This window comes from Peromyscus eremicus, chromosome 7, assembly GCF_949786415.1.
Source record: "Peromyscus eremicus chromosome 7, PerEre_H2_v1, whole genome shotgun sequence".
NCBI lineage: Eukaryota > Metazoa > Chordata > Mammalia > Rodentia > Cricetidae > Peromyscus > Peromyscus eremicus.
In genome coordinates this window covers 6,800,018-6,822,364 of record NC_081422.1, presented here as the reverse complement: position 1 = coordinate 6,822,364, position 22,347 = coordinate 6,800,018, and the positions used below count along the sequence as shown (strand labels likewise).

General features: G+C 37.7%; 1 protein-coding gene across 1 annotated transcript in view; it reads left to right on the top strand.

Annotated features, from left to right (window-relative positions):
- Cntn5 (contactin 5) overlaps positions 1-22,347 on the top strand; it is a 476,649-nt gene that overhangs the window by 342,807 nt on the left and 111,495 nt on the right. The window contains exon 14 of the mRNA XM_059267217.1: positions 1,052-1,227. Within this exon, the coding sequence (XP_059123200.1) occupies positions 1,052-1,227 (176 nt within the window). The remainder of the gene's footprint in view (positions 1-1,051; positions 1,228-22,347) is intronic.

The window sequence follows — 22,347 nt, the reverse complement described above, 5'->3', positions numbered from 1 at the left end:
AGTTTTTCAAATATTTCCATGTATATCAAACATTACCGGCATCCAACCCAGGGACCCAGTCTTGGTCCTAGTCCCCTGGATGCCCATCTTCCGATAAGGTAGCTATGGAGCCACAAACTGTTTATCAGGGACAGATGGTCTTCCTTAACTGTGAATGAAATGAAGATTGGGTTACTCAGGAAACACCATGTCCACAAACCTTCAGCTACAGCACACTGTTCACCTACCAAACATGATATAACCTTAAGAGGGTTCATCTTTAAAGTGTCACTCTTGCCCTCAGCTTGGGTTTTTCTCAGAAGTGCTCTGAAGGCTGTTAGGTATGAAAAGACATCATAGACAGCTAGCAGTACTGTTTTCTTCTGGGAGGATCCTCTCACAAGCGAAGGAGTTTAGAAGAAAATGAAGTTCATTGCCATACCTGTCTCTCTTCCCTGTCTACACGAAGGACTCTAATGAGGAAAGAGAAAACAAAAACCTGTCTCTATAGCCTCTCCACTTTTATTCACACCCACATCACATCACAGCCATTTAACCTTAATCAATGAGTGCATGGCCAATTCTACTTTATTGGTTCAACGTTCTTCTAAGTCCATAAAATAATATTAAAAATGTCAGTTTTGAAATTCAATTGTTACCAGTTAGCAGTTAGAATATTTTTGATGTAATAAAACCATGATCACTCAGCTCTTTAAAGGTTTTATATAGTTAAACTAGCCACAAAGTATCAAAAATTATATTTCATAATTAGATAGTCAGTCCCTCTTCTATGCCTTCTCCCAGTTCATAGAGGGTTTTGTCCAGCACAAAGCAAGTTCAGTGTGGTGTAATTATATTTTTAGCTCCATTGGGAGAGTAATTTGGAGGAGGTGTAGCTGCCAAAACTCCAGTATTTCAGTTTTTAATGATATACTTGAAGATACAAATCAAAATCTGGTGCATGTATTTGAAGATGCTGTACATGTTCCATGTTTAAGCTTTCTCTATAGTTTAAGGTGTTGTGAGATGTGGGGAGATGATTATACTAATGCATCTGTTTTTACCCCTATAGAACCCACAAGGATAGAGCTTACTCCTAAAAGAACAGAGTTAACTGTTGGAGAGAGCATTGTCCTCAACTGCAAAGCCATCCACGACTCCAGTTTGGATGTCACTTTCTATTGGACACTACAAGGACAACCTATTGACTTTGAGAAAGAAGGTGGACATTTTGAAAGCATCAGGGCTGTAAGTTTATATACTTTTGATTCTTGAGTAGTTATTTTATGCATCTTGACTCAAATGTAAAAATGTATAAAAATAGTTTTTTATACTATTTTATGTCATGTATAACTGAAAATATTATTTCAAACACAGCAGGAACTTTGCAATTCATTAGTATGTGAGTCTGGTTTCTTTGCCTTTGCTAAATTAGTTTAGTCAAAGCATAAATGTTTCCATGTTGTTTCTAGAAGTCATATTGCTATTAAAGTGGCTACTCTACTATTTAAAGAATTGTTAGTTATAACTATATTAGAATAGATGAATCTGCCCTGCTCCTTATAGAATAGTAAAAATTTTGAAGGCTCACCAGTTTCTCCTAAGATGTGAAGGTTAAACCCACAACCCATAGTCATACATGTTCACTAGCTTCCAATAAACATTCATATATTTCTTGTCTGTCCAATCTTTGTATTTTATTAATATTGAATATTATATATCTGATTGTAATCAACCAAATAAAGTGAGACATCATGTACACTGCATATCATAGACCACCTCAGCTTCTGAACCCCATAAAGAAGTGAGGAAGGCCACTGCTTCATGGACACATTGAGACATGAAAGAGCAACTTAGTGAAAGAGGAAGAAAGGCCATGGAACAAATAGTGAGGATGGTGATAGGGGCCGTAATTTTATTTCTATATTGACTGACAACTTTAGCCAAACTACATTTCTCTCTAAAAACTTAATATAAAGTTATTACTAATATCAGGGTGTTTTTCCCTAAAAAATTTTTGAGAAACATCAGAAAGCTATAATGAATCCAAATGGTGAAACTCACTTTGCATTAGACCGAGCTTAAACATTCTGTGATATCATAAAAAGAAAAGTCTTAGACCTAAAGATAGTAATTCTTTGGATGGAGTCTAACTCTATCCCTGGCCAACCACAGGTACTTCCTTGAGCCTCTTACAACAGGAAGAAAGAATCTGGACCAGATAATTTTGGAGATCCTTCTTAACTTAGATTCTGATCAAATCCTTTCATTTAAAAACAGAAGAATGGACTGTGTTGCACTTGTCAATATGGCACAAATTGAACACTTTCATCTAAGTTATCCCAGTTTACTTTGCAGCTAAGAGGGGAGAAGGCATGTCAGAAGCACATTCCAACTGAGTGATTAATCGTCTCATTGAGTGACCAGTTATGACTGGCTAAGTTGTGTATAGAATATCTAGATTATGTCAAATTCATTTTTTTAAAAACTTGCATGTGTTTTTCCTTCCTCTAACTTGACTTAATTATACATTCATAAGATTTTTATCAGATCATTAAACAGAACCCAAACTATTACTTAGACAAAAATAAACTGATAAAAGTGTATCTTATCAGGATTAGCTGTAAATATTCATTTTGAACAATAAGAAATACAAAATAAAATGTATCTGAAATGATCAATGGCTCTCTATATAGAAGTTTGGCCTACATTTTAAAATAGCAATAGATAAATTGATGGACTTGGAAAAATTATAAGATAAAAGAATTTTTGTGTTGCCTCATGGATATGACCATTTTGGGCTGATATCATTTCTATAAATTAATATCTTCGATGTTTTTCACAAATGCCAGCTTTGCCCTCTTTGCATGTGTGCTATCTTTGCCTTAAGAGATGCAAAACTGGCCCCTTGCTTCATGCCAGCCTTATACATAGTTACAAGCCACATGACAATCTTTAGAGTGAAAAAAATCTCTAGCTTTAAGGCAATTTAAGACTTGTGTTTTATATTTAAATGATTTCTAGAACTAGATGTGTATTTTGTAACATTGGAGCTGTGAAGTGTAAAAGGAATTGTGCATCACAAATCTCTCAAGTATTTCAAACCCTGGTTGGTGTCAAACATATAGGCTGCTTGAGGTTCCCCTTCTGCCCCGCTTCCCTTCCCTGCAGACTCATGTCCAGACAGTAATGGTGCTTTAGAGTGAGAAATAGGGCTGCTATCAGGAAGGGAGCTTTGAGAGACCCTGTGAGCTGCTACAGACAGACCTCTGCCAGAGAGACTGAGGGAAGACCCTGGAAGTCAGGCATGCAGGAAGAAGAGTATGGTTACTAAGGTCTGTTCTGAATGCCAAAGCCTAGGCATGGAGATGATCTGAAGACGTAACATTAAGGATCCTTAGGAAAGACAAGTGGGACCTGGGAGAGCACAGAGCAAGTCCCTGTCTGAAGCCCTGGATGCTGCTACCTGCAGTAGGACTGCTGATGCTGCCAATGGGTGACTGAAGGCAAGGGCTGGGGGCAGTTAATTGGAAAAGAAGGGGAGAGTGTCTTAGTATATTACCTCTCAGTAGGATAAAATGAGTCAGCCAAACCTCAAGGATGAAGAGTAGGGAGATCTCAATGATAATGTTCAGCATCTCAACAGATATAGAAGTACATCATAACAGTGGTCTTAACTCTTCAACTAGTTTATTCATGAGTTCTATATTTTGATATTGCTTTGTAGGTATAACTAGCTAAATCCCTGTGTAGGGCTTTTGTAAAACATCTACATAAATTGTATGTTGTCATGGCTTACATAGACAGTGGCTTTGGGACTTCATTTTAAAGGAATAAATAGAAAAAGATGGGATTTTTGCTTGCACTCTTTCCTGAGGCCTTGTTTTAAAAACCTGGCAAGCTGGCCGGAGTGAGTCTATTACCAAAGCTATCTCTAGAAGGGGTCAAATAATCCATCCATAAATATTTCATCCAATTCTACCCAATCCCTTTTGGCTAATAATATAAATAAACTGAGTGGGGCAAATTAGTAAATTTATTCTTTAAAAAAAGATTCAATGGTATAAGCTAAGTGATGTTGGGGACCTAGAGTTAAAATAGAGCCCTTCAACCCTAAAAGAGCACAATCTAAGAATGGTGAGAGCAGCTCGGTTATAGCACAATGACTTAAGCCTGCAGCTGCCAGAAAGAGTTGCTATCTGAAAAGTTGTGGGTGGGCAGGATTTCACTAGGTGCCTACAGAAAACTGCATCATTTCAAAGAGTGAACAAGTCAAGCAGCAGCTGAAAGGCAGAATGGGTTGTAGCATGTCTTAGGAGCAAAGAATAATCAGTATTCTGCATAGCACAGTGAGGTCTCATAGTAGACAAGACATCAGTACTCAATGAGTAACTTTAAAAGAAAGTAGCAGAGGTAACATTGTACAAGACATCAATCACAGATAATAAAAGTATAGGGAAGCAGGGTACAGACTTTGTTCTAGTCTTTTTTTTTTTTGAAATAAGGAGACTGAGGAGTCACACTTTTCCAGGCTACATAAGTGTATTTTAAATTGGGGTAATAAGTTTAAAAGTTGGTAGGCTTAAAAACCATAGTATATTGGCTCTGCTTAACAAAGTTTGCCCTCAGGGTATTCTTTGGCTGTCTAATGTGTTCTCAAACCTTGTCTAAAACCCATGAGAAATAAATATAGAATCATTGATCCCAGTCTTTAGCAAGGATACAGATTGTGCAGGTCATTAAGTAACTCAAGAGAAATATGACCATAAAACAAACAAAGAAAAAAAATTGTGGTTAGGGGTGGGGGCACATGCATATAACCCTAGCATTCAGGAAGCCTGCCTCCACCATTTAATGAGATGTTATTTGAAGAATTGAAAGAAAGTTAATTGCTACTTTTTGTAATAGCCAAATGTTGGTGGAAACCAGACAAGAAAGAGTAATATGATCTTTTATTCTTGTAGAGATAAACAGAAATTTGACTATTGTTCGCCAGTCACTAAGATATACACACACTATTGATTCTCAAATATGATTATATTAATTCATGTTATTTGATGGAGCACGTTGTCTATTCTACATGACGTAGACTTTATAGGTCAGCATTAGGACAGGCAAAGTAGAGAGAAGGAAAATCAAGGCAGCAGAAAGGGTTTTGCATCTCAGTGCTGAGCAGGGTCTTAGTGTTGACCTGAGTGGTACCTGGCTCTTCCTTGGGTGTTAGTGTGTATTCTGACCCTTCAGCAATAAGGAACTCACACATTTGCAAAGAGCCAATTCCCTGACCAGTCAGACTACACTGTCAGAAAACTGGAGAGGATTCACCTTTCTTTAGTCTTCTTTCATTTTTTTTTTTTTTTTTTTTTTTGGTTTTTTCGAGGCAGGGTTTCTCTGTGTAGCTTTGCGCCTTTTCCTGGAACTCACTTGATAGCCCAGGCTGGCCTCGAACTCACAGAGATCCACCTGGCTCTGCCTCCCGAGTGCTGGGATTAAAGGCGTGCGCCACCACCGCCCGGCTCTTCTTTCATTTTTAAAAGCAGTTCTTTGAGAATTTCATACAGCGTGTTTTGATCATTTTAACTCCATCTCCTGATTCCTCCTAGATCCACCCTTTTCCCTACACACCCAACTATGTATCCTCTGCTGTTTTTTCTTTCTAATCCATTAACTCCAGTCTGTGACACCTATATATTCTCAAGTGTGTGGCCTTGCTCTGAAGCTCAGTCCACTCCCTCTCCCATAGCTACATATTGCAATAGCTCCTTAGCTAGGATAGTTTGGGGACGAGTGATTTAATAACCCATTTTCCAAGTCTGAGAATCATAAGCATGCCTAATTTATATCCATGGGTTTTGCAGACTTGTAGGTGAGGAAAAAATAAGAACATAAAACCTTTAATGCCTAGAGGATTTTGCCTCAGATGAGAAGTTCTCACCACGTCTCTTTCCCTGTTACAGATGCCTGTGCTCTTAGTCTGTTCTTTAGGGAAAAAGTATCTTTACTGAGGAGTGGAAGTTAGAACAGAATGATTTCTTGATTGGACCATTCCATTTCTGAGAAGTATAACTAGAGTAAAAGTCAATGAGCTCCTCGGACATGCTGTTCAGGACAGCAGAGGATCAGGAGAGACTCCAGGCTTCTGCTGCAGCCTCTCCATCAAATCAGCATGCAGAAGTCTTAGAGAACTGCATCACTAATCAGTACACTGATCAGCTGGAGTGGATCAGTTCAAGGCACACATTTCCTCTGGCTCATTCTGATTAGTAATATTCACAGTTAGAAGTGAATCTGGGCCCCTGGATGTTCTCCTCTCCTCCAACGGTGTGGTCCAGAACTCAGCCTTCCTATCAGTGTAGCATCTGCTCTTGGCTCTTTGTCTAGATCTGAATCCTAGAAACCTGGGAGGCTACCAACTTTCTGTTCTTTCCAACAGTCTCTTACCGCTACATCTTTATCTTTGCTTCATGCCAGCTTTCCCATAATATACTACAAAGCATTTAATTGGGACAGAACATGAAATAACCACCAACCAAATCTAGAGACAGCTGCCATGGAAAGTGGCTATTTTCAAAGCATTCAGAGTGTTCAGATGACCCCAAGGGGGAGGTCTATTTTTCACACTTCATCTGTGTTAAGAAACAGTGCCTCGTCAGAGTAGGTAGCAGTCTAGCCGCTAGTCTGTGATCCTACAATTAAATCATTTTGAACTCTAGATCATAAAAGTGGAGTTTAACACAATGGCTTACCACACTTTTTAAATCACATTGCACCAAAGCTGCCCACAGACTAGCCACTCTATCCGTGCTTGTTGAGTAAAACACACACACACACACACACACACACACACACACACACACACACACACACGGCATAAATCATTTTCTCAGTTTCACTAATCCATTATTTCAGAGATTCTAATGTCATTAGTACTAAAAAAAAATTTCTGTTGAAACATAATTCCATACAGAATAGTTTATTTCTTTTCTCTCTTTTTTCTTTTCAACTAATTTTGAGTAAAAAGCAAAAGCAAATTTTTCCCTTTAACACAGTTTGGAGTTAAATAAAAGATTGGCAGCCGGGCAGTAGTGGCACACGCCTTTATTCCCAGCGGATCTCTGTGAGTTCGAGGCCAGCCTGGTCTACAGAGCAAAATCTAGGACAGGCACCAAAACTACACAGAGGAACCCTGTCTGGGGGGCAGGGGAGATATGTTAAATAAAAGATTGGCCTCCAAGGTAGTCTAGAATTGGAACACGTTCCTTCCTTCTCAGTGTATGATCTGTAGACAGCAATACAGACAGGAGCTCAGTGGACAGCATCACCATGCTGGGGATGCAAAACATCCACAAAGCAGACAGGCTGTAATTCTAGAATTTTTAAATGTTCTCAAATTTGATAAAATTTGATGATCAGTTCATCATATAGGACAAGGTTGACTTAGCCATCCAATAAAAAAAAAACAAAAAAACAACAACAAAAAAACTTTTTTTTTTCATTTAACTACAGCCCACATTGGCCAGAGAGATGGTTTGGTGGTTAAGAACACATCTGTGCAAACCTGAGCACCTGAGCACAGACACCCAGCACCCGCATCAAAACAAACAAACACAATACAGGCATGGTTGTTCATACCTACAATCTCAGTGGAGGAGTGCAGAGACAAGAGGATTGCCATCACCTGAGCTGACAAATGGCCAGCTCTAGTTTCAGGAAAGACTCTGTCTAAAGGCAACAAGACTAGGTGTGGTAGGTGTCCACAAGCTTGCACATGAGCTAGCACACACCAAAATGACCCCCTTGGTATGGTATTATAATAAACATCTGTGTTAACTCAGGGGTATAATTTCTGATGGTTTCTGTCATGGTGTGCATTGTCACAGCACTGCAGAGAAGGTGAATGATTACTGGTATCTCTGCAATGGTCTAGCTTTTAGTTTTGTTTGCTTGGTTTTGGTAGGGAGTGAAAATCAAGCTCCCTAAGGTGAAGAAAGTCTTACTTGTGGACGTTGTTGGCCTTGGTTCTATGGTCTCCGAGGGAAATAAATCACCTCACTTCACAGACTGGCCCCATGGAATTTTAGGTCATTAGCTGGGGGTTGTAGAGAGTGAGAAATGGAAACTCTCCTTTCTCTTTAGTAAGGGTTGCTATCATAGATTGTGAACTCCAGACATTTAACACCCTCAAGCTTCTAAGTCCAGAAGTTTCTTTACATAGACATAGATGGTATAGGTATATAAATATTATCTACAGATAGATGCACACAGATATAGTCCATGCCTTCCACAGTTTCTCCTTTGCTAGTTGTATTTTATGAGCCTAATGCTCAAACCGAATGTGTGTAATTCTGTAGTCTTCTTGGCTTGGTTGCTTGCAGTGGGACCAAAGGACAAATTTGTCTGGAAGAAGTTCTGTGTCTTTGAAAATGTGACCTGAAAATGTGAGCCAGGTGTTTGTTGGCACCATTGCTGTTGTGTCCACTAGCTTTGACACAAGTTTATATACAGATTCATTTTTCTCTTGTTTCCCATTCTCACCTAGCATGTCACTTTTCACAATGAATTACTTAGATAAATTATTCATTTCATAATTCATGCCAAACTTCTAATTGAATTTTTTATGAATTTTCCTGTTGTTGTACCTTGAAGAACAATCAACAGATCTTGATAATTGAACATCTTCCCCACCACAGTCCAACAAAGAATTATCTTCCCAAGACAGTAAATTCTATAAATAACAAACGTGCTATTATTTAGAATAAATAAGCTAAGAAATACATAAGAATGCTAATACTTAAGATCCATGTAAAAGGACCACTCTCTACTCATGGCAAATGTTTCTTGTTGAAACTAGGACCCAAATTACCATCATAGTCTACACTCTTCTCCTCCCAGCATTTCAAGTCACATAGAACAAATAAAACAGAGCAAAAACTGATTAAGAGGCTTAATTCACAAATCGGTATTTTCCAAACATGTCTTTTTTCTTCTCGCTCTTGCTGCTATTTTTGTTCCCTAACCTGTTCAAATGAATCCACTTGGAAAACATGACTTACATATCTACACTGGAAACATCATTTAACCAGAGTAGTAAACACTGATGTGAGGTCTAGGTTCTCCTTTCAGTGCTGAGGACCTCCTTCCCCTAGAAATTCTGGCAGCTAGCAGCTACTGTTGGTGACTCACATTTCACTGTCCCACTCTGGGAATTGCCTTCATTTTAAAGAGCAGTCCCACACATGCTCCACTCCCTCACCTGTGCTAAGTGCATAGGAGCGATGAGTGTGTAGGGCTATTGTGAAGGTGAGTCTCCTGCCTGCCCGAGACAAGACAGCACTGAAGGGTTGTTTCAGCCCACAGCTCCTTCTGGGATTGGTTGAGACTCAGCTGTGACCACACCACACTGGAACCTCCTCTCTGCCCGCTTGTTTTCCTCATTGCTTCACAAGTATTAATTCCCACAGAACTTACAAAGGAATCTCCATGGCTGGTTCACTTCTCCAGTTCCTGTCCTAAGATAAGCATAGTTACAAATGCTGTCACTAAAAACAAAAACGAAAGCAGACAACCTACCCCAACCCTGGAAATAGATAGTGGAATCACAAACTATAAATACCCTGTCATCTACTGCATATCTATGAGAAACTTCACAATGTGTTAGACTTTTGAAATGTCATCTTACGTTCTTACTGTAGATAGTCTATCATATGATACAGAAAATTTTGATGGGAAAAAATAAATTTCATAAAGATAAAAACTTTCCCAAATGTAAATCATTTCTGTGTACCAAACTCTTACTCAAACTAGGAATCAACTCTAATACTATATTTTACCAAACCTACAACATATCTAAAACTGTTTAGTAAAATTATATTTTAACTTTACTATTTAATCAACAAATATAGCAAACAATGTAGATAAATGGCCTCTGTGCAATTTTAGAACCTGTGAGTCAGTTATGTTCATTTCTAGTAACACTTTTAACAAGTTCATCTAGAATCAACTATTTCCCTTCAAAACACCACTTCTTCCTGTAAAGATTTTAGTGTGATTATACAGTTATATTTACATTGAGTTTTCCTTTTGTTTTTATACAAGGTAACATGTATCCCTTGTGAGCCTCGAACTCACTATGTACTAGAGGATGACCCTAGGCCCCTGTCTTGCCTTCACCTACTAAGTGTTGGGATTACAGGTGTGCATCATCATGGCTGCTTCTTAGTTTTCATTTTCTAATATCTGTATATTTTACAATCAAAAACAATTTTCTGGCTCTCGCTCTCTCTCTCTCTTTCTCTCTCTCTGTGTGTGTTTGTGTTTGTGTGTGTGTGTGTGTGTGTGTACATACACAAACAAATAAATATAGATACACTCACATAAGCAGTCCTACAGATCCGACTCCTAACAGCCAAATTGTTTCAGAATAAATTTAAAAGTCTTCCCTTATATGGTTCAGACTATTAAAAGAAAGTATACACAAACTAAACTTAGCAGAGTTTATGTGAGCACAGGATGGTGTGTAAATCACACAGTACTCAGATCTAAGAGAAATGTAGTGAGCTCCACCTAGCTGAGCTGGAAACAAACTCCTCCTTGAACGCTACAGGAATCAGTCACCTGGTTGGCTAGAGATAACCACGTGCTGTAATGGATTAGTTGCCTCTGAGTGACTGAAAACTAGCTGCTCTGCCTGGTATCCAGGACACTCTCAGATAGACTCTAGGTGAGGCCTTCGGCTAGATGCAAACCAGTTAGAGAGCATGATAGACTCTAGAAATTCAGGATGCAGAAGCAGCTTGGGCCAAGTTTAATTCAGCAAGGTCTAAGCTGAAACATATAAGTAGAATTTTCTATCAGGGAATCTTTAACCTTTCCATTCTCCTGTATGTCCCTTACTTCTATGCCTATAGCAGTGAGAGCAAGCAGATCACACACACCAGTGACAGCAGTGGGTACCAGGAAGGAAGTGGAGTCAGGAGCTTGATGCCTCTTGTTTCACAGCCAGGTTTTATCATTTAGTTTCTCTGAGTCTGACATCACGTTATTGTCATGATGGATGTTCAAAATCGGATTTTCTGTTTCAGAGTTCAAAAAGGAAAACCTACATCTGGGCACTGTTCTTCACTGTGACTTCTGAATACTTAGGGTATAATGAGATCACATTTCTGCCTTGGCATCTCAGCTCTTTAGCTGACAATGAAGCCTATGTTGACTAGCTTTCTTAATCGCTATCAATATATCACATGCTGTCATATAAAACCACCAAACTCCTTAAAGGCTTATGCACATTACTGAGAACACTGGCCAAGCATCCTAAAATATCTACTCTACTTTCCAGGGTTCTGAAGAATGCCTTCTGTTAGAGCAAGCCCACTCTTCCTGTTGCTCTCACTGGTGCGTTCTGCACCAAGGCAACCATTTTGTGAACAACCATTTCCAGTCAATGAAAGATTAAAACTGGATATGAAGTGTGATTTGTTACAGAGCTTTCAGGCTTAGTAAAAACAGTGAAAAGACTTCTTCTGTGCTAAAACTGCATCATGGTATTCCTAACAGGGCAATGTTATCACAACATACCTCACCATATTGACTAACTTCAACAATACACACACACACACACACACACACAAGCTCAACAAACAAAAAACCATACATTCATATACAAATAAATGTACATGCTCACATTTGCATGTACTTGAAGGCTTGTGCATGTTGTACACACACACACACACACACACACACACACACACACACTCACACTGCTAGATGTAACTCCAGCCTGCATTTCAAATTTCATCATCTTCTACCATTTCTCCTTTACATTTTGTTTAATAACAAAACATACCAATTCTCTTAAAATGCCATGGTTGACATGACTATCTATTACCACAACACTTTCCCAGACTTACAGGCTGTGCACACCGCTCTGTTGCTCTCATGACTGGCTAGCATCACTTCGCTGCTTCTAGTACAGTCTTTGCATCATCCAGCACAGCAAGTATTGAACACAACAATGGTTGTTTGCTTGACTCTTTTCTTATACTTTATAATTCTAGAATATAGAAGCATACTTATATTCTAAACTTAACAATTACCCAATGCACATTAAGCTCTAAATAAATATGCCTATCTCCTCAGTTGAAAAGGCAGTGAATAGAATAAAATCTAACTACTTAGGACACCAGGAAACTAACATTGATTATAACAGCCACATTTTTTTATAGCAAACAGATCAAGTAATTAATTTCTATTCTAATTATAGAAAACATCGGTGGTTTTTATTCACTTTGTTTCATTACAAAGTTAAAGTATTGTTAATAACATAATAAAGGTGGTTTCTCTGTAAATCATGATCAAAGGCATTCTTAATGAAAGTGATAAATATGGCAGATTCTAATTAATCGTGTTGATGAAATACTGGTAGGTTGTGTTGTCTTTGTGTTACTTCAGTGGATGCCAAGCAACTGTCTATGAATCAAGATTTAATTTAACCAGTAGAGTGAGAAAATGCATAATAGAATAGGACTGTTAACATTAATACTTTTTACTTTGTAAAACAGAGTATACTAGTTTTTTCTCTGTAGTTTTGAGAGCCTTAATAAGCAAAATATCACCCAATTATTGGATCCTACATAAGGTTTAGAATTTTATAAGTGAGTGTGGCTTAGTTTTACAAGTTGACATGCTATTGCTATGTATGAACTACATTTTAGAATGACTATTGTATTGTTTCTCAAAGTAACTTTCAAATAGTTAGACTTTTGAGAAGCCATTATCTCCAAGACATCTTTTCAATCCTACCTTTATTTCACAGTGCCACTTTCAACATCTATTTTGTGTTAAATTCTAAAGGATGCCTAAGTGTTATGATGTATTTAGTTTTTAGCTTTTCAAAATCCCCCAGTTTCTTTCATGAGCTACTTGTTATCATATTACAATGTAAGTCTAGCTTTAATAGCTCAGCATGCAGCATCTCAAAGATGTTTTCTCCCTCAGAAGAGGAGGAATAGGAAAAGTTTAGAAATGACTACTAGACTGTGCTTCATTCCCTGTCTTCATTTATATCCTTACATAGGGAAAGCAGAAAAGACCAACTTAGAGACTTCAGTACATATGAAAAACAATTATTTCCCACATATTGAACCCTTTAGTATATTTGACAATTGACATCACACCCCACCATAGTAAACATACATTCTTCTCTGGTTTCCAGTAGCTGCACTCTCTTCATTTCTTCACAGCTCCTATGTCAGGTGCCACCACTGTTAATGACAAACGATGAACCACAAGAGTATTTATCAGTGTACAATATAGGACTTCTAAATTTATCTGCATTCCACAAAGATTAATTAGAAGCTATCTAACAGGCAGTGGTCCAGGAAGGGAGGATTCTGTACTAATTAATAGCAAGTGTCCCATGGGAGGCATGCGAGTACAGCTAAGATGGGGGCTGCTTTGAAGAAGCATAAAATCTTTCAAGGTAGCAAGAAGAGTAGGTGTAATGTTTTCAAGGTCTCAAAGTCACACCTTATCCAACCTATTCATGCAGAGCAGACTGTGAAGCCAAACAATTCCCAAGTCTTTTCTAAAAAGGGAATGAAGGATTTTGTAGACAAAACAATGACAAGAAGAGAAGGAAATCAGGTGAAAGGCACACAGAAAAAACTGAGGTCCTAAATAATAACACCCCAAGAAACGTACACCCTCAGAATGCATGTGAAACTCACTTAATATATTACTGTGTGAATTCTGTCTCAAACATGGCTTCCCTCTTCACCTGTAAGACTTAAAGTCCTGTGATTTTTCTTAGTTTCACTTATGTTGTGATATATGTACCTAGCAAGTAATGTTTTGAGAGTTTTCCAAATTACCAGAGGTAAAGTGTGTACTATATAGCCTGCTTACATGTATTTCACATAAATTTACATGTTGCTTGAAACTTTTTGTGGAATACATGAAAGAGAAAGTAACTGTCATAACACTAAGACCCAATATTCAAGGACGTTAAGATAACAATTTTCTGAGTGCTGTGTGCCCATTTTATAGAAGCTGCTTCTCATTCTGAAGCAGTTCTGAGGATGAAATACAGTTATGGAAAAAAGGGACTAAGGTCAGAATGTCTGCTTTCTGCCACATTTATTGCTTTACATACTACACGTTTATCAACAACATTTTTTTCAGAACACCAACATTTATCCTTCTCTCTGCTGCTAGCACCTAGTACCATGCCTGGCAGATATGTTTGATAAGTTCAGTGTATATGTCAAACAAACTATTAATCATAAAAAACAGTGATTTTAGTACCCTCACAACTGGTAAATTGCCCCATCAAAATATGAATATGCCAATGTCAGAAGGGGAAATGCCTAGGTTTGTTCACTTTATAGACACTTCATGATTAACTGTAGTGTAGGCAGCACTAATCAAGAAAGGGTATAAATTAGTAGATTAGACATGATCTCTCCTTTTGAAAACCCTCAGGTAAACAGGTAGATTTAAAAACTGCTTGGTAGGATAATCTTCATAGAGCTGAGATAGTGTACCATTGAAATAAACTATAGAAGATAATGCAAATTATTAAACAGCTACATCATTAGCCGAAACTTTTTTTAAATTAATGATCAGTTGTATTCAACAAAGCTCATTACTAAAGCCTGCTGAATCAGCTAGTAGAAGGTAAGAAATACAGTGACTAATAGTTTTTAATTACTTTAAAATCAACTATTTCTTATTGTATATTTTAAGTGTTTCATAAAACTAAAAGAATTTCCTATTTTGAAGCCAAACTAGCTAATGTGATTAAACTGCATTTACTATGACAGTACAACATTGTGTTTAACACTGATAATGATGTACTAAGAAACTATCAAATTCTGCATTATTTATAACTGGACTAGCCTTTCAAACAGCATCTTTACAAAGTCTGTTGTAGGGTGTTATTAAATATGGTAATAAGATGCTCTAAGTGTCCCCAGAGCATATATTCTGGTTGATTTTTCTAATGTGCCAGCCAAGAAACACCTTAGTATTTTCCTGACATGATAAACTCCAAGAGAAGCTTTGTTCATTGTGTTCTTCTCATGCAGCTCATTTTGAATCAACTGCTCTGGTGTTTCTGGTGTTTTGGGTAGAGATGCAAACCTTTCAGTAAGAGTGTTCCAATATGCTTTTTAAAGAGCAGCCAAGCACTGTGGAGATAGCTCAGATAACAACATGTGCATTCCAAACACAAGCATCTCAGTTCCCTCCCCAGCACCCATATAAAAAGTTGGGAATGCTGCTGTTTGTAATCAAGGACTAGACAAATGATGATAGATGAGTCCCCAAGGCTCACTGGTTAGTCACCTAGCCTACTCTGTAACAAAAACTGAGATAGTACCATTAGGGACAAGACCTGAGATTGACCTTTGGCCATGACTAGCTTGCATATACTAAGAGAAAAAAGAGAGACAGCATGAAGGAGGCTTTTGGGTTTTTGTTTATCTGTTTAATTTTTCTGAGTACATTGCTCTTACATCCACATTTTAGCTCATAAGAATATCACCCAGACTAATCCCTTGCTCTTTCATTTTTATGTTTGAAGAGTATAGATTTAAACATCTTTGGAGAGGAGAAAACTTAATGCTTAAATACATGTTAGTAATTTATATGTCTCTTATAGTTATAAGAAATATGGTACAAATATAAATTTTATAAAAAATTAAGAAGTACTTATCATAACTATGCTGAAATGAGTATTAAGCCGTCTGAACTCCAGCTTTCCCAGCAAAACCCTAGTGGCTTCAAACAAGTGTTCATTCTGTGGGCTGGCAACTTGTGCTTACCTGGAAATCATGTTTCTTCTCATCAAAACACAACAGTCAGCTGTCAATCAGCTTCAAGGCACTAATTTGGGGAGTCATCTGGACATGAGTAGAACCACATGTACAGGTGGCCACCAGCTTCCCATCGCCTACAAACCTAGCTCATCAGGCTGCTTTGCATAAAACTCTCAAGGACGTGAAACTCAAGAGCAGAAGCATCAAGACCAACTAGAGTTAGACTTGGAACCTCTTCAGTGTCATGTCTGCCATATTCTACTGGTTAAAACAAGTCATTAGTAACCCAAATGATAAATTCTACCTCTTCACAGAAGAAACTGCTAAGTACTGTTGTTATTTGTGTTATCTGTCACCAGCTGATCAGCTGTTGCTTGGCCACAATTTCATAGGTTTCCAAATCACAACCCCTTTGAAAGGATCACCGAAGCCTTTCTCAGTCATAGCTCCAAACTTAGGTTTCAGTTAGCTGCTGGTGGAAATGAAATGCCATACTGATCTGTGACTCAGTCATTTTAGCTGGATTCAGTTAGGTGGTTTTGCATCTGCCTTCATTTGGACTCATTAATGCTAATTGCAATCAACTCTCCAGTGGCCCAGGAGCTGTTTAAGAAAAGTGGCAACTTGGATGGCTTGTCACTGGCTCTAAATTGCCTTTTCCCTGTGCAGAAGTCAAGCTCAAGTTATGCCACAGGGCTGACATGGGATTCCAAAATAACAATTTGCAAAGTACACCCACTGCAAACATCTGTATGCTCTCAAAAACTATGAAAGCCACTCAATAAAGCACAGAGCCACAGGGGGAGTTTGCCCAAGGCTCTGGGTCCAAGGAAGGCATGGAAAACTTTGGGAACCCTGCTGTGGCCATCTACCACACAAACTACATAGTTAATATCACTGTCAAATGCTTCTTTTATTCCGTTATGGTATGATCCTTAAGACTAAACTAGTAACTAGATTATGTCTGCTGTCATGTGTGAGGGGAATGAGTCTCTGGAAAAATAATTATTTCCACAAATCTAAGGACAACACATGCTGTAATTATCAGTACAAAATAAGTCAGCTGCTCAGACTAATTAACTAGCTACTATCTCATTACAGTCAAAGTACTTGATCTGGTTAGAGAGCCCTTTTCCCATGTCGTGTGGTTTGTATTCTCTTTTAGAATGGTGGGAAATTTTTAATCACTTTATTTGATAATAGTAAATTGGTAATGTTTAGAAGAAATTGTCAGGTAAAATTAGTTTTAATATAAAATTAATGGTTCAATGTATATTTTACCAAAAAAAAAAAAAAAAGCTTAAAGACAGTATTTGCTACCCTTTCTGGTTAACTGAATAAACCATGATATGCTGATGTGACTATTAAACACAATCTAAACATCACTTTCCCAGCAAAGTAACAAAACAAAATCCCATGGCTCATTAATAAGTCACAGTAAATATTTCTATGAAAATTGTTTTAGTAGTTTTCACAGTTGCACTGTACTTTTCTAGGAAAAGTCACATATATTTTATTAATGAATAACTATAAATGGATATGAGTATGTCTAAAATTAGAACATAATGTATATCCCATGACAAAATTGAATTCATAGAATCTTTTAGCCAGCATGCTTTCATGGTTTCTAATAAGTGGTTGTGTTATTATCTACATTGCAAACTTTACAGAAGCTTGAAGCATTGGAGACAAAGAATTTACAAAATTGATCAGACTCTAGAATTAAATTACAAGTTTATTATGTAAAGCTGTGATAATACAAATTAATCTAAGGAAAGTAGTGAAGATAAAAAAAAATAGCCTAACAAAAAACACCATAGAATCATGTAATTGTCCACTTCCTAAGTCACTCATTCATTTTATTATGCTTATTACTATGGTTTTAACATGCTATGAATGAATAGAGTGTAGGGGGCCATCAATTAAATATTAGACTTAAGAATTAAAGAGATCTTTAAATGTATTTAAACATTTAAAAACCAAAGCAAAGATGACTAATGTACTATGATGCAGAAACTTGAGACTTGAAACCTACAGAACATCTTATAGCATATATACATTGATTGAGTTGCTTGAACTTGAAGAGAAAATGTCCTCATGTGAACACAATGACAAGAAATTAATTTTCTCAAGTGTGGCCTTTCAGCAAGTAGCACCAAAGAACATGAATCCTAGGAATGTCAATGACATGGTTATATTATCCAATACTTAAAATTAAAGAAGACTGTAACAGCCAGATAACTGTATCGTGAGATACACCAAAAGAAAATTCAAATTTGACTGTATATTTCTCTGCATAGAGTCCCTATGTTCAGAGAATATTTTTGTAAAGACCTACAACTTAGTACTTCTAGACAGTCAAGACAATGGACAATTTGTGATTGAGCCCAAAACAAAGATGAAGTCTTTGCATTCCTGCCACGCTCGTGTTTTATTAGGTTTCCTGGTATTTTTAATGTAATCAGAAATGAGAAGACTTTAGAAGGACTAACTCTGCCTAGGTGTCAAAGATCTCAGAATAAGTTGCTATGAACAAATAAAAAATTACAAAACAGAAAGTGAACTGGCTGTGAAATGTGGGCAGATACACAGGAAACCTGTCTCCCTGACACTGAACCCCAATCAATAGATTAAAATACATTCCAATAACAAAACATTCTTGAATAATTGATACTTCAATGGCTAGAATAAAACACAGTTCACCTTTCCAAAAAAAAAAAAAAAATCCTGAAGGCTAGTTTCCAAAGATACAAATTTTAAAACTAAGACATAGTATTTTGCAACAGAAAATAGACCCAGAAGGTAACATTTCCCAATAAAGTATAGATATAATGCTCAACAAACTGTCTTTGTTTGACAAGAAACATCCAGAACATGAGCTCTAGTGAAACCTGAAGCTCCCAGGAGCAGATAGAAATGCTGTCTATGGATCTAGAAGTTCTGCATCAACCTTGGAGGTGACTTTTATCATCATAAGCTTTATGTTGATTGTGTTGTCGATGCTACAAGCAAGGCAATGCACCATTTAAGGCCCTGCAATGTAGGTGCCTGTATTTTACCACTTTTGCAGGATTGAAAATGAAGACTAGGTGACTGCAAAGACAGCCTCCCAACACCTCCCCCAAAATAAAATAAAATTGAAACTTTGTGAAGAAACTTTGAAGTAATGTACAATGCAGAGTCAATGGAAAACCAACCTATGAAAACTCTAGATGGCTACAAAGCATGCATAGTCCTAGATGGGTCTGATACTAAACCAAAAAAAAATGTGAACACGGTATAAATAGATGTGTGGGGAAGATGGTGAGTTCTAGAGGCAAAGTCATAAAGAGGCTGAGTTCTAAATAACCGCCTACATAAGCGCAAGGGTGTCTTCACTTGACCAAAGTGTACAAACAAAACACACAAAACTGGTGTCCAGCTGTGGACCACTTCAGCCAAGAAAGCCGATTGATTTATAATATCCGCAATTAGTGGGAACACTTAGCTTATTTTCTCTCTGTACTAAACACATGAGTAAGCACTAACTACTAAATCAAAATCAGTTTTCTAGTTTTCACCAAGACAAAGGTGGATTGTTCACATAGATACATATATATACATATATGCATATATATTTATGTAGATATACCTGTATATACATATATTTATGTCAACTTTAGCATAGATCATTTGAACCTGCTGCAAAATCTAGAAGGAATAAAATTGTTTTAAAAACACGTGGAATCACAAAGCCATAAGACATTCAGCACTCCTATTTTTAACCATGATTTTTTGATCTCTTCAATCATGCACAGGCACACATTTAGATGGGAGAGATCACAGCACACACTACATTGGGAACTTGCTCCTTCCTATCCGTGTCCTCCCACAAGTGCCATGGGAATGTGTAGCACACCAGGGTCAGCTTTTTAATGTTGCAAAGTATGCCTGAGGTTTCCATTATCCTTATTTTTACCAGAGGGAATTTCACACCAACAAGGGGATTCGTAATTGTTGTTTTACAAAAAAACTGCACCATCGTCTATCATTTTCTCCACATACCATTCCTCTCATTCAATAATAATCTTGAAAACTCAAGATCACAGGGGAGAAATTCTAATTCATTCCTTTCAATAGATTCAAAATATTGCATGGTTTGTTTATACTCCAATTTATTATGATATTTTTCTTTTAAAATGTTAATGGATTTCCTATGTTGAAAGACTTAGAAACAGAAAACATCTGTAAACATATGTATGCTTATATATTTACAATCACCCTTCTCTAGGCTAGAGTCCAAAACATAGATTTCAGTTTCCAAGAATTAAGTTGTTTGTAGCTGAAATTGATCCTGTAAGCATGGTGGTTTGCCTATAACTCAGCATTCAGTAGGCTGAGTCTGGAAATTTGTGAGTTCATAACCAGCTTAGGCTACACAGGAAACTCCAAACCACCCTGGACAGAGACAGAAGGAAGGAGACCATCTCTCCAAAATTCAAAACTATCAAAATGAATAGAAGCCGCAATAGCTTTTGGGAAAGTTCTGTAGCATGAAGGTTCACTGTGGGGTGACAGCATTACACACTAAGAGATCACCAGGGAGACGAGCCTGTGTTCAGCGGGGACATGACTGTACCCCTCATTAGCTTCAGGCCAATACATGGGCCTTGCCATCTGCCAAGGTCTCATCTTCAAAATGAAGTTTAAAACCAAAGGTTCTAAAGTTCCTAACCTAATTTGAAAGTCCAGTGACCTTCTGCTTTATGTTCAAAAATGAAATCTAACTAACAATGTAAATGACATCAAATAACAGTTTAAAACATACTTAAGCCAACACCAATCAATTCTCAGGAGTGAACTCCAGTAGCCCCAAGTCACATTTTTCTCACTTAAATATTGCAAGCATCCTTAATTCATGGAAGATGTTTAAAAACCTCATGGTGCTTTTAGAATTAGAAAATGTTCAATGCAGAAAGAGTTCCAAATTGGAAAAAAAAAACAACCTATCTAAAATGAGAATTCCTCCCTTTGGCTAAAGAAACATTTGAATATGTAAGGTCCTTGAAAAATGATAAATGATTTCTCTAAAGTTAAGATGTCTTCTAAAAGCAACAGAATGTTTATAGAATAAAAAAAAATGTCCTTTTCTCTAGGCAAGAGACTAGCATCCCTTATCTCCTAAAGTTTTGAATCCCTGTCAGAGTGAATTTTAGGTCAAATATGTTGGTGTGTATCACCAATAACTCACAGTACATAAATGTGAAGACTTGGAGAGAAGTCAGCTGTGGCAGCACAGGCCTCTGCTCTGAGCACATTGATCTGATTTGGCCCTGCATCACTGCATGACCCTACATGTACCAGAGCCCATGGGATTCCTGTGAGGGTGAGACTCAGGACAGCTCTGCTTATCACCCAAGTCGGTGGCAAAACACTGCCTTTCCCAACAGTAGCGCATCCTGGAGCAGCTCAAAATGAAGCAGGACTGCATTCTCTCAGTGTTATACAAGGTACTTGGCACAGGACTTGCACATAAACTTTGTACTGCTCTGGTGAAACTTAACCATGGGCAGACCCTAATGGCCACCTCTAGGCTGCTTCAGTATCTCCAGAACCACAGTGACAGGTAGATACAGTCCCAGTCTACTGGACTTCTGGAATGACCAACATTAACTAAGGCTTGTTCAGGTGGTCATGGCCTACAAGTCTACTTCATGAGATGACTGTTACCAACTGTGAGTCTTGATTTCCCCTCAGTGCTATCTCATCATGACAGGATGTAGGTTCAAGGTATGACACTATTTGTGATACTGACAGTCACAGGTGTCCTGTAGGATTCTGGGGCTCATCTGTCCATAGTGACCAGAGTTACCAGAAGTCCTACAGGGCTTGAGAGCAGACCTTTAAATATGGATGAGGTATCTGTGCCTACCGTAGTCCCATGGAGAGATTTTGGGAAAATATATCCTTTCTAGGTTCTTTCCCCATTCACAACAATCAACACACCTGCCATGGATGTAGGAAAACCTGGGCTTTTATCTCCCTCTAGTGTTGAAAGAGTAATCACATGTATATGGCAAATCTAGATCTGGTGTCTCACTTAGGGCTAAAATAGCAGAAATTACAGGTTTAAAGGAAATACTCAGGGGCTGGAGAGGTTGGCTCAGTGGTTAAGAGGTCTGGTTATTCTTTCAGAAGATTCTAGTTCAATTCCCTGCACCCACATGGTAGCTCACAACCATTTGTAACCCCAGTTCCAGGAGAGCCAACACCTTCTTCTGACTTGGTACACATATATACATACAGATAAAACATTCATACACATAAAATAAATAAATCCTTTTTTAAAAGTAAATACTTAGCTTTCTCAGAATTTCTGGAAAGACAACCATAACCACCAAGTCTTAATAAACTATAATGAATAACTAATCCTTCAGTGCCAAGAAGATAATGTATGCCAGCATAGACCACATTTTCAGGAAAGTTAACTTCAACAAAAGGCTAAAATGTTATACTGGAAATTGACCACATCATCAGAAGGATTGGTGAAGTCCAACAAGGAGAATTTAAAACA